Raw genomic sequence first — 17,033 nt, 5'->3', positions numbered from 1 at the left:
AGCCAAAAGTAAAAACCCAAAACAACCATGACGGGTCGCGAATCCAACCGCATCAAGGACGCTGAAAAGAAGCGTGTCCTGGACTCCACAGCCCGCCAGCGGCGTGCCCGAAAAGCCTTGGAGGCCCTGGAACAGGACAACTACCACGATGACCCACACGCCGACCTCGTCATGTCCAAGAAGTTGCCCAAATTCCAGGACAGCCTAAAGACCGGCAAGGAGAAGAAAGGCAAGCGCAAGGGCGCCGAATACTTTCTCGTCAAGTATCGCAAGAACTTTCAGCAACTGCTCGAGGAGGACAAGGACAAGCAACCCAACTACGAGAGCGCCGCAGCGCCGGCTCCACAAAAGCCACTGCGGCATTTCTGCGCCGTTTGCGGCAACTTCTCGTTGTACTCGTGCACCGCCTGCGGTACGCGCTACTGTTGCGTTAGGTGCCTGAATACGCACCAGGACACACGCTGCCTCAAGTGGACCGCCTGAGCATGGTTGTTATGTTTACAAATAAATCAAACATTAGACATAACTGAATTGTGCAGTTTCTGGAAATGCAACAAATCTTAGCTGTCGGGATTTTAGCCAATTTGCCAGAGCCATAGGGTTGATGTCATGGCTAAACGTTCCGATAACATCATAACTTTAGTTCGAAACATGGCTGTTCAAGATATTCGGCTATTTTTAGGCAATTATACAGGGAGCGCCATCGATAGTATCGAATGCTGTGCCACCTCTAGCGCAGGTCCATTGAAACTTTTCAAACGTCTGCATCGACGGCGCCTGTAAAAGAGTCGCTGTGGTTCAAATTAAATTCAACGTTCCCGAGCACAAAACACTGCGAACTGCGGCCTTTTAGTCACCAGAAGGCAGTTAAGTCGGCTAAAAAAAATCATATTAATTCCAACCGGCAAAATCAGCTGTAGCTCGGTGCCTGTGCGTGTGTGTGTGGGTGTGTCGTGTGTGTGAAGCATCTCCGCTGAGCGTGCGTACGTGTGCGTGTGTGCGAAGTTCCAATCAGAAGGCCAGGATATTCCAACACATCTGTGAAAATTCTTATTGATTACAAGTGTTATATTTTGAAATCAAAACACTGGAGAATATGGATCGCAACTTCGACGAACTGAAAAAGGAGGCCGCTGCCACCAACGAGGACATCTTCAAGCAGGCACAACGTGCCTACGAGGACTCTGGACTTGGTGGCGATACTTGCAATGTGAGTAGTGGTGCACAGGACGATAATGCCCACACGGAGCACTACTTCGCCAACGAGCAAAAGAAGTTGGACTTTGGCGATGCCCAGGAGTTTGTCCAACGCCTGGCCACCGACGCTAAGGATGCCAAACTCGATTTGGACACCAAGTTTGCACAGAAGACTGATGATTTCGAGGACTTTCTGCACGACGTTGGCAAGGAGGTGAAGCAGGGCATCAGTGGACTGACCACCGACTTCATGAATGCCGAGCGGGGCTTCTCCGCTCCCCTCGCTGCATTCTCAGAGACGGTAGCTCAAGCTCCAGCTGTTCCAGCTCATGCTCCGGCCGTTCCAGCTCCAGTGGCGCCAGCTCCTGCTGTCCCAGCTCCGGCTCCTGTCGAGGAGGACCTTCTGGGCAGCTTTAGTGACCAGCCTTCGGCACCACTCCAGGCCTTCCAGCCCACGGCACCGTCCACGGCCAATTTCTATGACGACGAGGAGGATGACTTCCTGGGCAAGGCAACCACTGCTGCCCCAGCTGCTCCTGTCGCCCCATTGACCAAGGCCAACCAGGATTCCGACACTGAATCGCCGTCCGTCTCGTACACACCATCGCCGGCCAAGAAACCCATTGTAGATGCCCTCAAGGATCAGGACAACGAGAAGTTCATCTCGTCGGAGGATCTGGCCAGCGATTTTAAGGAGGAGCCACGTTCAGCACCCACACCAGCACCCGCACCAGCTCCCATTCCCGATTCTGCTCCAGTTGTTGCTCCTGCTCCAGTGGCAGTACCAGTATCAGTACCAGTTGCCAAACCCCAGCCGGTTCCAGTGGCTGTACCCGTGACAACCGCTTTGATAACCGACCTGGATGACGAGGAGGTGGTGTTCAAGCCCACTGTCCAGGAGGCGCCCAAGGCACCCACCATCGCCGCACCCATAGTCGAACCGAAACCAGAGCCAACCAAGCCCAAGGTGGAGCCGCCCAAGCCGAAGGTTGTGCCAGTGGCGCCAGTTGAATCGACCCAGCCGCAGCCAAAGATTGCGTCCGTCGAGGAGATCTTCTGCAAATACGGATTGGGTGAGTGTAGCCACTGCAAATAGCATCTAGTCAACCCGTTATCATTGCGTTTCTAATTAATTTGTTGTGTTCCCGTCGTCATTCGAGTATTAAATTGCACCGTCGTCGTTTGAATACCCTTTTGATGTTTGTTCCCAGTGTCCTTGCGGCGCACCTTGCATCCCACGTCCTTTCCCACCTCCTGCTGCCCCCTCTATTTAATTTTGTTTTGTGCGTTAGTCATTCACCACTCTCTTATTTTTTTTTTGTATGGTTTTTTTCCTCCAACTCTGCTCATGATGTCATCGGTTTTTGCGGAGCTCTCTTATTAAATGAATTTTATATCGCAATGCGGTGAAATTTAAGAAGATACTCTCTTCGGAGGCCGACTTTTCTTTTTTTTTTTTCCATTTCCCTTGACATTAATCATTCTCGATTTGAACAGCAGCCGCATTGTTTGCCGGCTTTCTCATAGTTTCCATAGATTTTTCGCAATCGATCGTCACCGCGTGATTCACACTCATTTGAATGCCACGAACAGAAATATGACTGCTTAATACAGGGGTCGTTCGCTAAAGGCAACCCGCTAATTTACAGCAAGAATCCACTCTTATAAAAGCAATATGTTTTGCAGGGAGAAGCAGTGATTAATCAAATATATTATGAATGAAATTAATATTATTTATTAATAAGCTCCCTAACTGTTTATTGTTTCTAACAGAGCAAACAGAAACAATTAAATAGATAGGGAGCTGAATCGTAAAGCAGATAGGCAACCTTAGATGAGCAGACGGAGGTGAAAAGAAGGTAAATTGCATAACTAATCCCAACTGGGCAACTCATCACGCCGGGTATAGTAGATACGAAAAGGGGGCAACATTCTCGAAGCTGGTTTCACCATTACCGAGATACTTAGCCGGCGTGATTCAGCTGCTCAGTAGCTCACTAGCTGCTCCATTCCAGCAGCTCTATATTGGTCTATATATAATATATATGTATACATATATAGGGTGTACCCACCATTGACGTACTCATGTCCGTTCATCATATTTCGCTTTATTTCATTGCGATTCTTTTTGTGTGTTTTCTGTGTTTCAGCTTCGTGTCCATTAAAGCAATTTGCTTCCAAGTAATTTATCGTTGCGTAGTAATGTCTGCTACTATTTGGCAATCTCACGTTTCCATTCCCATTTCTACTACCTTTCGGCGGTGCGCTAATTTAGCCAGCGAATAATTCAATTCTGCGAGTTTTTCACGGCATGCAGCAGGCGGAAAAACATTTTCCAATTAGTGACTTCCATCGACGCCTCTGTCTCTGGTTGCATCCATTCCTTTCGTGCGATTATGCGGCTATTTTTGTTATTCCACTAACCAGCTGAGCTGGAGCGCACATACATATTTGCCTTGTTCTTTTGTTCTTTCGCTGCGCTTTTGTCTTCCAATTTGCCATTGATTTCGCTTTGGACTCTCGCATCCGAAACGGATTCCTCCATGGCATCTTCCCCTCTCGTTTAGCATCCACCTTATCGCACCCCCGTTATCGCCAACGCTCATAGTTGCAATCAACTGTAGTTCACTGACAGCTCCCGATATCGTCACATTTTAACTTTACACATTTGTGTATAATAACTACATATAACAATACCATCCTGACCGCAGATATAGAATTTATTTTAATTTAATTGTGCGTTGTGTTGATCGGTAAAGAAAAGCGGAAATCCGAAGAGTGGAGCCGAGTAAACAATGTGGGTTTTTTTTTTTAATTATTTTTGGTTAATTGCATCTCCCACGCGGCCAGAGATCTATTAAGTGGGGGAATCGCTTTTTTTTGGGGCCACATAAAGAAGAACATATGGTGTTCGTTGGAAAAACCAGTTGCCTATATTAAGAAAGTTTTGGTGCGTGGGTCAAATTTAACCTAAAAACCAATATGGACAAGGGTATTGCTCGATATATGTGGATTATAGCGAATAAGTGATTTTCTCTTTTGATGCAAAATAAACCGATGTCTTCTTTTTGCTTACAATTTACCTTTTAACAATACTTAACCCACATAGAATAGATATAGAATATAGTATAAGTTTTTTCAAAGGAATTTCATATATTGTCAAAGGTTTCTCCTACCTATAAAGTAGGTCAAATTTATCAGTATCAAAGAACTTAGTGAGAAAGCTTTGGTATAGGTTTCCCTGGGAAATTGTTCCGGAAAACATGCTTCCGTAGTCATTCTCCTGCTAACATATCGATTTCATTCGGACAGAACTGTGCTAAAGCGTCAAAGAAGTTTGCCATTTTGGCAGCACATCTCATGTGGAATGCGTCAAATATTGGTCGATGGCCAAAAGTATACAATTTAGCAGAACGTAGCAATGATTGCCTAGACAACCAATGGCCAGAAAAATGCGAAATGCGTTGCGTTGCGATTCCCAGTTGATTGATTTGCCATCTAATTTTCGCGCCGCACGCAATTGCAGGGCGGGGTCAAAGGGCAAGCTGGCGGTTGGGCTGTGTGCGGGCGATAGCAACAGCAACAGCATCTGCACCCACCGCACCCAAAAGTTGCAGCGTCTGGCAATTTCCGGCCCACTCGTTGGGTGCCGAGCGAAAACAACAAGAGTCCTGCAGAAGCCAACGCATGCTCTGCGCGGAAAGCCAAGAAAAGTCTCCGCCCGGAAAAACTCTCCGCTCACCAGGCAGCGGGTCAGCTGCAATAGGTGAAATCGATGGCCCCCAGCTAGTGAGCTTTCCCCAAACTCGGCGGCACATCAAATGCTACTGCCGAGCCACCGAGTTCAGGGCTAAGCACGGTTGCTCAACTTGGCGAGACTTGCGGCTGCCCTCTCATTGAATCCGCATAGCCCCCAGCCCTGCCGGCCGATTACAGTGGACACACGCTAGCGACTAAGCACATCCTTAAAACAAAGTAATTTAAAAACTCAATTCCTTACGATTTTTAGCTTTTTAAAACATTTTTCTGCATACACATTTTTCACTACCAGTGACAAAAGGACACGCTTTGTCAATGAGTTAGGAGGCTCCACTGTAGTGTGTAGCGTGCGCAGCGGGGGTCAGCTTAGACATCTCTCTTACTCTCTCTCCGCGCCGCCGCTCTGAGCCTAGGGTTGTCCTTTCCAGGGGGGAGGGGATGGGACGGGGGTTAGGCCCGGCCTGCTTTTCGCGCAAAGCTTTTCCCAATACGTTTCAGTCTCTATACGCGTCGTGAGGCCGCCACACGGAAGTGGAAAATTCTTATAGCGTAATACCTTAACGTCGTAATACCCGTTCGTTCGTTTCTTCGTTCTCTCCGCTCTCTTTCTGCGCTGCGCTTTGCTCAACGAAAACAATCGAATAAAACGGAAAAGTTACTGTCCAAATAAAAAGGATAACTCGTAGTGCTAACGAAGAAGTGTGCTAAGCAAAAAGCAAATCCAAATTGAAACCAGCATAATGTCCGCATTTGGTGAAACCGGTCAGAATGGCGTGTGCAAGCAGCGCCCATTGATTTGCTCCATACTCGATCCCAGTAAGTTAAAAGAAAAAGGATGAACGAAATTCCCCCAAAAAAAAAACGAAACTCACCCCGCATTTGTGAAATAAGTTGGAAAAACAACAAAACTAACCTCTGTCAACGGTGGTCTGGGTGGTAGTTTTATGCTTAAGGATTGTATAATTTGTCCATATAGTATATATGTATATACTGTGTTGTTGTACAAGTGGTTTTTAGCCCTTTTGTGTATTATAACTGTTTTTGCTTTAAAATTTTAATTTTAACTGCTTTAACTGCTTTGTCCTTAACTCTGCCTAACTGCTTTTGCACTGAGCTTTTGTTTTGCACGCCATCTCCTTCCTGTCCTGTTTTCATTATCTTTTCGCACCTCGACTAACCGCTAAACTAACGAAAATCAATATATCAATCGCCTATTTGCAGATGCCTGGTTTAAGCCCGAACGTTTGCACCCGCAAGGTAAGTCCAGTGCAGCCCAAACTGTGCCCGCGACTCTGCTGCTTGACCGCCCAACCTGTGCGCTGTAAAACTGTAACTGTACAAATCCTACGAAACGATTGTCAATATGCGTTTTATATGATTATGATGATGATGTCATCGAGCCACCCCCGTTGTCCTTTTTTGTCCTTTTTCGTTGTTGTTGTTATTGCCGTTGGCTTTGTTTTGCTCCCCCATTTGGTTAAGAGCCTACGAGCACAAGTACAAATGACGGGCTTTGTGCTCCCGCTGTTGCTGCTGTTGTTGTTGTTTTCATATTCATTTGCTGCAAGCAGTGCCCCAGAAAGTATGCCACATTATTCCGCATATCCTTTCGAGTGCTCCACTCTGCATTGTCTCTGTACTTTTCTAGGGCAATATTACATGTATTGCGGGATGCCCCGATGTGGATAACATTCAAACCGATTTAAATAGTATAGTAGGTATTTAAATCTCTTCTCTTATTACTAAAATATGTAAATTTAAGCTAAATTTTCTACTTTGTAACTACACTTTAAAATTTAGTTTCATATTTGGAGCAGCTTTCACCTGGAGGGTACATAGTAAATAATTTGCATTTTCTGTAATGCTCATGGGGGTTGCTGCCACGCCCCCTCACTTTGCAATCCCCCACCCCTCGCTGCCATCCCTTTCATATATTCGGTTGCAAGTCCAGTCGCATTGCAATTAGCCGTCGTTTTCATATAGTTCAGTTACCCGCCAGCCAAACGATTTGCACTGAAGCGGTGAGCGGTAACCGTAATCGGATCGCATGCTAAGCCAACCCAACTATACCGCCAAGCGGCACAGTGCGGTCCAGGACAGTAGAACCACTTAGCCACGATAACTATATTTTGAATTGTGAATTTATTTGTCAATTTATACTGCAAATGCCAAACATTTTCTTTTAAATTCATAGTTGAAGGACATTCAAAATTTTTGATTTTGAAAAGCTACTCTATTGTTGCATATTCACAAAGACACTTTACCACTGAAAATCGCAAACTGATATGGGGCGTCTGCCGTTCTCCCCACCACAAAACTGGGGGGCAAAGGCCTCGCATGCAATCTGAGCTCAGTCTAACGCTCCATGCACTTTCTATAGGTACTAATATGTACAAATATGTCTGTACAAACCTATGTACATATGTACTCACTTAGTGCACCGCTTATAATCAGCATTTTGACTGTAAAATTATTTGCTTTTGTTATGACTAATTTGCATTTAATTTGTTCGCCGTCTGACGACTTTAGTTAATATTAAAAATCACTCGTTAACCATGCACTTGTACTGTGCTTTCCTTAGTCACTTTAACGGCTGGACTTTGGCTTTGAATTAAATCGCTTTTTTATTACATTTGTGATGCTCAGAATCTCGAATTGCTGTCAATAAAACTACTAACAGTATAAAGAAAATCAGTGGTTTGATTTTCTGCTTAAGTCAAACTAAAATAGTTTAATTGGCCAATTAATTTTACATCACCACTAACTCATTATTGCATCTAGAAGTCGTAAATATTTATAGTCTAGCTATTCATCATGGTTTAAGTTTAAGTGTACATATGTAGTAGTACTGGCATATACTATAAGAAGTGTAACAAGCTCTAGAATATCAATATTTCATTAGCCAGCCACTCCCAAATTTGCAAAAAAATCTGCTTCCCCTTCTTTTCCACATGATTCTCCTCTATTGGCCAAAATACAATTTGCACGAGTGGCTAGACATGAACCTGTGGCGCTGATGGATTTCTCCGGGCTTTCAGCCCGAGTGCGGTGCCCAATTTGGACATGGTTAGGAGCTTAAGTGCCGCTCGCCGTGGACTGCCCACTGTGGGCACTCGAATACTTGAATAAACGCGCCAGTCAGTCGGAAGTCGGCCCACATTAGCATTCTCCAGCAGAGGAAAGCCAAGCGGGCGGTGAATGTAAAACTGTTAATTAGACATTGATGTTTTCGCAGCCAGTCTAGCGTTAAGAATCATGATTAGTCATCCATTGTTCTAGTTTGTGCTTTCCATTCGGAGTGGTGAAATTTCGTTATAATATGAATATTTCGTATTTAAATATCGAAATGACTCGTTTCAGTTTTTAGCCATGACTGCATTGCTATTAATTCTAAAGATATAACTATCTAAACCAACGGTCTTTAGGACTTTAGTTCATTAAATTTTTGAACTGTGCTAAGAACTCGAATGAGTAACGGCCAAAAAGAGAAATGCTACGTGCCCCGGACGACAAGTTTTCTTGTTGTCTAAAAACATTTGTATACATATTTCATTTTATACTTCCAGCCGAAATCGATTTGATCATCGACGGCATTTTTCTGGCCTTTGCTAATTCAGCGCCAAAAAAAAAGAATATTTATATATGCGAAAAATTTGCATTCAAGTGCAAAAAGCTAAATTAGAAAAAAACGCACAAATAACAATGATAAGCCAGTAGAAATGACTTAATTCTTTGGCTAGCGATAACTGGTTTGCAATTAGAAATTGAAGATAAGGGAGTCGCCAAGTCATGGCACCCAGAGCTTTTAGTTTTATCAATGCTGACGTCAGATCCCGAAAAGTGAAAATAGGTACATTCTAAATTTTAAATTTCGAGCGCTTTTGGCTAAGCAGTTCGCACTGCTTGCCGCAAGCAGCTCACAATTCAAAATAAGCAGTGAGCAGCTTCTTCAAGGCGCGAAATCGTTAACCTTGAATCTTGAATCTCATTCATTACTGCTCTCATCCATCTCGTTCTGTCCCATTCGCACCCCCTTTGGGTGCTGACTACCCGGCCGGCGTCAATGTTCAAACTCACAGTTGCTTGCTAATTTTAGCATTTTAGCTAAGTATTTCAGCCATTCGCTGTCATTTGTTGCTGTCGTTGGCATTATCTTAGGTTTGGTATTGCTGTTGTTGTTGATCTGGTAGCCGTGCGGTTTAACATTTAAACATTGCAATGTAGGCTGCACTGGGCGGTCAAGCAGTTGAACTGGGGAGCAACAGAATATTGGAACAGTGGGCCCTCAATATATTAAATCCATAGCGAACGATGCAATAATTGGATAGATTTTAAGTACTTTACGGAATCTCTATAAATGCATAGTATAGACTATCTAAACTTTAACCCAACATCTTGACAATTTGTTTACCTTCACTGTAGCTGTAAATTATAACCGATTCGCATTTGTATGACCTATAGATCGGGCTAACCGATTCGGTTCAGCTTCCTTTGCTCTCTCATCTTCTCAACTGGACATTCTCTTCGATCCTTTTACCGGTTCCCGGTGATCGCGGCGTGCAGAGACATGTTCGGGAGAATATCAGTCCGGCTACCTAGCCTTCCGCAATTCACCATAGGCCCTTTCCTCTTCCCTTCTTTGCCCACAGTAAGGTCCAAGATGTTAGTGATCTTCGGATAAGAATTACTATTACGTATTGTGGATTTATTCAGAAGCTTTTAAATGATTTTTAAAATGTGGGGGAAAATATAAAAGTAATTGTGTTTGAACATATGAAGCTGAGACAATTCTTAGGAATTCGAAAGAATCTCCCTTTGTCTTTTAATGAAAACATAAAATCCAATTTGGTTCTTGTTCTTATTACATTTATTTGACAATAGTGAACCTATTTCACTGCTCGCAGCTGTTCTTTGCGTTGGGTACCTGCGTGTGTAATTTCAGCGCGTGTGTGTGTGTGCGCTTGTATTCGTATGGGCATGTGTGTATTCGCTTCGCCCTGCGACGAGCTGAGCGCATCTGAAATTAATTGTAGTTTAGTTGATGTACGGACTTTGACAACGTCACATTGCCCCAGAGTCGGGATCTAGGTCCAAATCGAGATCGAGATCGAGAAAACGAACACGAGAACGCGACCACGAAAACGAGATCGGTAAATGGTTCTTTCCGCACTCTGCGTGCCCGTGCGTTTGGTTAAAAGTGTGTGACAGTGTCTGTGTCTGTGCGGGATGTGGATACCCTTCCTCCACTGCGAATGCCACGGATTGTGTCAGCTGTTTGAACTCCTCGAATGACCTGCACTTGCAGCTGACAGAAAACACGTATCCGCGCCTTTGTCATTGTCGTCGCAGCATTTAGCATTCGGCATTATTCCGATTCAGAATCTGTTTGCCCCCGCCCAGAAAAACTCGCGGAATTTTTCGTGTTTTTTGTGCGGATACTTTTCTAATTATATAACTTGGATAGGTGCCCTAACGCTGACGATATATGCAAATGTGGATACAGTGGTCACTAGAAAGTGCGAAGTTCCAGAAGGAGGAACTAACTATCATTGCCTACTTTCAAACACCTATTATTTGGTGCACTCAGCTCTATTGGCCATTATAGTAACCTAAAGAAGCCAAGTAATCTCACCTAGCCAGCGACCACTGTATCACATTCAATATCAAGACGTGCACCTAGCCAATGCGGTTATCGTCGCAAAGCAAATAAATCAGCGGTGAATGAAATAATATAATAATATTAATCCTATCCTATTATCTGGCCCCGTCGACTGGCTGGCACTTTCCATATCAGTTCCGCCAGCGGGTGCGAGGAACTCTCGGCCGGGTTCTATATCTCTCGTCTAGGTCGGATCCGATCGGCTTCGGCTGTGGCCCGCGATCGTTCAGTTGGCTAATGTTAATGCCCGCGGTTGCATTATTCGCATTTCCTCGATCCGTGAACCGCGCGAAAAAGTTGACCGAACTTTCGCTACATTTCCAATTTTGTCTTCCACTTGCAGTCGGGCGAAAAGCTTTAGTGATAGTACTAAAACCATATATACTCAGTTAGTCCAGTCAATCCCAACACAATAAGATACGATGGCTGCTGGTCTGGAACAGCTGCAGGGTCTGCTGCAATCGCTGGGCGAACTCAAAGACTTGCCCCTGAACCGCGAGTCGTGTAAGTAAAATTAAATGAAAATTGTTGCGGAAGAATTCCATTATAGATGTACTACATATATCAATATGTACATATAGTGTTTGGCTAGATATGAGGGCCGACCGCATGGCCAGCTGAAAATCGAATGAAACGGAATTTCCCTTGGGGAAATTTCTTTTATTTCTCGCCTCGCCTCGCGCTCTTTCTCTTTCCCTCTCTTTTCAAATCAGCCCCTCTCTCTGAATGCAGCTATAATTTATTTATAAATATTCTTTTTAGTGTCTTAGGGAAAATGTTGAGGACTTAAGGAAAAATTGGAAAGAGTATTTCGGCGTAGAGGGCTAATAAGTCCCTTTCTTTAATATTCGATTAGATAGGAGTTACGTGAATTGGTTATTTTTGGTATAATTGATAACTTGTTATCAATAAGTGCATAGAAAAGCTATATGAATGGTGACAATTTTTCATTTATGATTACTGTGCGAAATGTGATTGAGTTTTAAAACTATTCCTAATCTGAGAAGAAATTTCTCTTATCAGCACTTCCCCCTGGGCAACTTGGGTTGATAAGCCAAAGTGGCTCGTCACTCGTGGAACTTTATTATTTAATTTTTAATAAAAAGAAAAACCTTGAATGTTGTTCATATTATTGTTGTACTCTCTGGTTTATTTTATTATTTTTTTTTTTGCTTCTATGCGCTGCATTTCTATAATTGCCTTATGCAATTCTGCAGACTTTCTGACAATGTCAGGTGCACACAATAATTGCATCTATGTACATACGTTTGTTGTCGCGCATTTAGGAATTATGTCAGCGAGCATTGCTATGATATCATTTGAAACAGAGCTTACTCATTCAAACGCGCCAAATAAAAAAGTTGGAAAGCAACGCAAAAGCGTTAGAGGTGATTGGGGTTGGATTTAAGTGTTTGCGAATGATGATGTCATTATAAACGCTTTTTCGCATTTCGCCAAAACGCAGTTTTCCCGCCTATTGCGTTTTTATTAAAGCGCAGCTTTGGATATTGCCACGCACAGTGACTGTCAAACCGGCGCAAGCAGTCCATTGAACCCAATCGAGCCCAGATAAGCAGTACAAATGCTAGGCGATGTGAGTGAAGATTTAATTTATTGATTTAGGCCCATCGTATGTGTTAGCATTTCCCGCATTTCGCCATTGTTGGTCACGCTTCGGATTCATGATTCAACCGCAAAACCCCACCCACTACGTCACTCAACGTAACACTACGTATGTAAGTCCAATCTCCAATCTTCGGCTCCACACAGCCGAATCGCGAATCCAAGTTCGTGGTTGAGGTTGACACGTTTGCTGACATATGTACAGACGTACAGCACTTGCTCCCCTTGCGGCCCCCATGCCGGATTTGTTGTTGTTACTGCGCGTTATCTTTTACTTTCAATGCGGATCGTCTCTCTTGCTCTCTCCCGCTCTCCAATGGAGCTCTCTCCAACCGCACAGTGGGTTGTCTAGATTGGTTTGTAAGTGAATATACAAAAATCTTCTTATTTATGAAAGTACAAATCTACCATCATGAAAGAATACACATTTTATAGAATTTAATTATGTTTATTGGAAACATTAAATTGCATATGTAGTCCATTAATCGATTGGATTGCTAGCGTGCCCACTGTGCACTGCTTGATAGGGGCTCCCACTGCTTTTTCAATCCAGAAAACTTGTTTGCCGCCACTCTCGCGCCCTCTCCCTCTGCCTTTCTCTCGCTCCCCCACCCGCTACAATCGCTGTCCCGCTCGCTCCATCCAAGCAGTTCCCCATATGCGACGGCAAATTGGAGGCTTGTTGGTTTAATTTGTGCTCAAACTTCTTCCAGTTCTTTTGCTGCGCTCGATTCAGACGGTCGGCCGAATCGTCCCATTCGTGTGCCAGTGGTTGTGTGTGTGCGTGACTAGCCAACTAACTAACTTCATCGCTGTAATTAAGCCTAGACACGCGAAAGTCCAGCCCGCTTTGCATACATTTTGGCGCCAAGCTCTAGTAACTGTTTTTAAAATACACAAAAAATGGCAGGCGGCAGCAAGCGCTACTCACGCAACAACTCCAATGGCAACTTTCAGCCGCTTCCAGAACGCGGACCAGGTAATACCAAATGGGAAACCATCAGGGAGCTATCTCCGCCTTCGCTATCACCTGGCTGCTGGTCCACGTTGACCATTCTGGGTTCTTAAAGCCCACCGAAAACAACAATAGCAACCCAACGAGGGTCTTATCTTCCGGGGGTCGTGGAATAAAATGTATTTATGGAGCGGAGCAGTGATTGCTGCCAACGTCAGCAGCAGAATACCATCAGCGCCAACGTGGCTAAAATGTTGAATGAAAGTCATAACCAAAAAGCACTATCCCATGAAATCCAGCCTTCGCTATGCAATTCTTTTTCGCTTCGATTCTAGACACAGTGCTAATTTCATATATATTCATTTTGTGCCACGTTGTGAACTGAGTGCTTGGCAACCAGCAATCAACAGAAAATGTTCGCCCATCATCAAAAATCCAGCTTGCATTGGCAATTTTAAATTGAATTATTAAACAAGTGTCGAAATAGCAGGTACTTACTATACGTTATCAGTCCCAGTCGCTCTTATCTGTCTTCTTTTCTGTAATTATTTTCTATCACTACATTCGTGTTCTGCTGTCCCGATGAGGCTGCACTTCACTTTCGGCCAAAACGGGTTTCAAGGGGAACGAAACCAAACCAGTTCCAACCGAAGAAATCTTCGGCGGGATTCCAGTTGCAATTGTAACGAACTCTTCGATTCAATTGGTACTCGGGTAACTTTCTCCCATCAGAGAGCTTTCTCAGTCTTTTCACCGAGCTAAGGGCCTCAGACGCTGCCATCTCATCACTATTGTGCGTCTCCTTTCTAATTTATTTCACCCATATTTACATAATACCCCTCAGATCGAGTCTGGCCTGGCAACTTAGACGGATTCGAATCCGAAACTAGTTTACCCAGCTTGCAGTCTTTCGGTTGTATCTATATGCTATTTGTTTAGGTGTATTCTAAAGTGATATACCATTTATACTATTTATATACCATTTTTACTGAGGATTAATATATACATTTCAACGCATCTTCAACAAGCATACACTATCATAAAACCATTAATGTGTTTCCCAAACCCAATGGTACTATAAAATAATAAAAGCTTATCGTTAATTATTGCCCATATATCATTTCCTTGGGGATAGCACCTTACTGGAATGCCCTAAGTAGTTTTGCACCCTAACAAATCAGTTCAAACTAATGACCTCTCAATGAGTTGGCAAATCCCCTATTTCCAACACTTGAGATGTGTATTTATAGACGAATTGTTTGTTTTAGTACATATCTTAATTGGGTTAACCCAGACGCCGTGGGGCAGTGACTTCTTATCGGCAAATCCGACGAAAGCGAATGAAGCCCAATCCGATGGTCATGTTATAGCGGATGGAGAGGTGTTTACGTCAGCGATTGAATCCGAATCCAAGAGATACATTCCGTCACGAGCTGGACAATCGATTCCTAAGCGTTTGCGACTACCATTTCCATATCCGTTCACCACTCAGACACTCTTTCGCCATCGCTCTTCCCACTTTGGTAGCTATGCTCTTTACGGCTCTCTTTTGTTTTCCGGCTGGGTCCGGACAATTTGGCCCTCTTCTTCTAGACATTTTCATATACGTTCTGCCCCCAACCAGCAGACGCCAAATAATACTTCGCTAGTGTGTAGAACTTGGCAGCGAACGTCAAACGTAGGAGCACCGCGAACGATCCGTTGGAAAACCCGAAAACTTGAATACCCGAAAAATGTCGAACAGATTGTGTGAGTGAAGCAACCGGGCTGAGAAAAGGGGGTGCTTGGGTTCAGATATTATAGTATCAGAGCTTAGTTGCATGCCGTTGAACAAATGCTAACGATAATTACCACCTCGGCAGATGGGGCCGCGGTGCTCGAATCTGTATCTCAGCTATTTATCTCATAGATTGCATAATTGCCGCCAGCTGAAAAGATATATGTACATAGATGCGTGCGAGACGCTGAACGTGTGTGTGCCTCCGTATATTTGGGGATTCTCAGTCCACATTGTCCACTCGTATCTTGTCTCTTTTCACAGTTTATGAGGCTTATAATTTGGGAATGAAAAATCAAATGTGTATGGTGGACCAAAAGCAGATTCTAATTGATCCAATTGCTCTTCTTTCCAGTGGAATCCCTTATCTACTGGCGCGATGTGAAGAAATCCGGCATCGTCTTCGGCGCTGGCCTGATCACACTGGCGGCCATCTCCAGCTTCTCGGTGATCAGCGTGTTCGCCTACTTGTCGCTCCTGACCCTCTTCGGCACCGTCGCCTTCAGAATCTACAAATCTGTGACACAGGCCGTGCAAAAGACAAACGAGGGACACCCCTTCAAGTGAGTATTGTAGACTGATATCTCTCATAAAAAAATGGTTTACTAACGTAACTCCTTATGAAATCAGGGATTACCTGGAGCTGGATCTGACGCTGTCGCACGAGAAGGTACAGAACATTGCCGGCGTGGCTGTGGCACATATCAATGGCTTCATCTCCGAGCTGAGGCGTCTGTTTCTGGTTGAGGATATCATCGATTCGATCAAGTTCGGCGTCATTCTGTGGGTCTTCACCTACGTGGGTGCCTGGTTCAATGGCATGACTCTGGTCATCTTGGGTAAGTGGAGGATTAACTTAACACAATCGAATACACAACTGATTATCTTCTATATTTGTGCAGCCTTTGTCTCGCTGTTTACCTTGCCCAAGGTGTACGAGAACAACAAGCAATCGATCGACACCCACTTGGATCTGGTGCGCAGCAAATTGACAGAAATCACCGACAAGTGAGTTTAACCATCCAAAATCCCCGTAAGAGAGATATTCTAAATCGCTTTTGTGTTCCAGGATCCGAGTGGCCATCCCCATTGGCAACAAGAAGCCCGTGGCCGCTGCCGAGTCTGAGAAGGACAAGTAAAGAACCCGCACTAGCAAGAGAAACAACCACAAATAAACATGTTTATTTATTTATTAAGCATTATTTGAATGGTTTTAATATTCATCCAGGCATTAAATAAATAACAAGTCTAGCAGCAATGTTTACATATTAATTGTATAATTGCAATCAACATCAATCGATAATTGTAAATCAAATTTGAAGAGACCCAAAAACAATTTATCAACCAACAACTCGTAGCAGTTTCAAACATTGTCCAAGTGTCTTTAAGTTTTTAACGAACGAAACATAAAACAAGCATATACAGAGGTGGTCAAAAGTATTTACACAACGAGCTTTTTTTTCAATTAGTTGACAATTGAAAAAAAAGCTCGTTGTGTAAATACTTTTGACCACCTCTGTATAGTGAGGGAAATTAAAGAGAAAACGATTATATAGACGCAGCAATGCAAATAAATTTCTTATGAGTTCCACGCAATTTCCGATTTGAATCAATTATCTTCATTTCGATTTATTCAACTTTCTTAGTTTTCATGTGACCCTTTTTAAATTAATTCTTTGCTTTAGTTTTAGTTTTACTATTTTGTTGATTTTTTGTATAAAACAACAAGAAGAACTAAGATTACTCTTAAAAACAAACAAACAAGAAAAAATCAAATAAAAAATGAAGTAAAAATCCACAACTAATGATTTTTGTGTTTTCTAGCATTTTTTAATAAAGAACAAAAAAATATATATATATATACTTATAAGTAAGCTGATCCGTAAGTCATTAAACTCGCGCCTAATGCTGAAGGAGAATGCAGACATTAATCATAAATCATAATTCATAAAAAGTAACGAAGAAAAGAAGAAAGAATTTTGAAAGCAGCTTTATCGCTTCATTTACATACATGGCCTTGTTTCACATTGTACAATTAATTTGTAAGCATTTTACATGAAATT

General features: G+C 43.3%; 2 protein-coding genes across 9 annotated transcripts; both read left to right on the top strand.

The window, feature by feature from the left end:
- Nucleotide 1: 1 nt before the first annotated feature.
- Nucleotides 2–526, top strand: LOC117151037 (zinc finger HIT domain-containing protein 1). The gene has a single exon (XM_033318254.1). The coding sequence runs from the start codon at nucleotides 28–30 to the stop codon at nucleotides 481–483; it is 456 nt and encodes a 151-aa protein (XP_033174145.1). The 5' UTR covers nucleotides 2–27; the 3' UTR covers nucleotides 484–526.
- A 222-nt stretch (nucleotides 527–748) lies between these two features.
- Nucleotides 749–16,242, top strand: LOC117139254 (reticulon-1-A). 8 transcript variants are annotated; one of them, XM_033301491.1, is made up of 7 exons: nucleotides 3,888–3,994; nucleotides 5,612–5,772; nucleotides 6,178–6,213; nucleotides 15,326–15,533; nucleotides 15,601–15,809; nucleotides 15,873–15,978; nucleotides 16,040–16,242. In XM_033301491.1, exons 2-7 carry the CDS (start codon nucleotides 5,697–5,699, stop codon nucleotides 16,107–16,109), a joined length of 705 nt encoding a protein of 234 aa, XP_033157382.1. In that variant the 5' UTR covers nucleotides 3,888–3,994; nucleotides 5,612–5,696; the 3' UTR covers nucleotides 16,110–16,242. The 8 variants fall into 8 exon arrangements, with proteins under 8 accessions (XP_033157365.1, XP_033157373.1, XP_033157382.1 ...); XM_033301474.1 differs by lacking the exons at nucleotides 3,888–3,994; nucleotides 5,612–5,772 and adding an exon at nucleotides 749–2,270; XM_033301522.1 differs by lacking the exon at nucleotides 6,178–6,213 and having other exon boundaries at nucleotides 3,890–3,994.
- Nucleotides 16,243–17,033: the final 791 nt, after the last annotated feature.

This window comes from Drosophila mauritiana, chromosome 2L (assembly GCF_004382145.1).
Source record: "Drosophila mauritiana strain mau12 chromosome 2L, ASM438214v1, whole genome shotgun sequence".
In the NCBI taxonomy this organism is placed as follows: Eukaryota; Metazoa; Arthropoda; class Insecta; order Diptera; family Drosophilidae; genus Drosophila; species Drosophila mauritiana.
The sequence above is the reverse complement of the archived record's forward strand: the minus strand, read 5'-3'. Positions and strand labels throughout refer to the sequence as shown.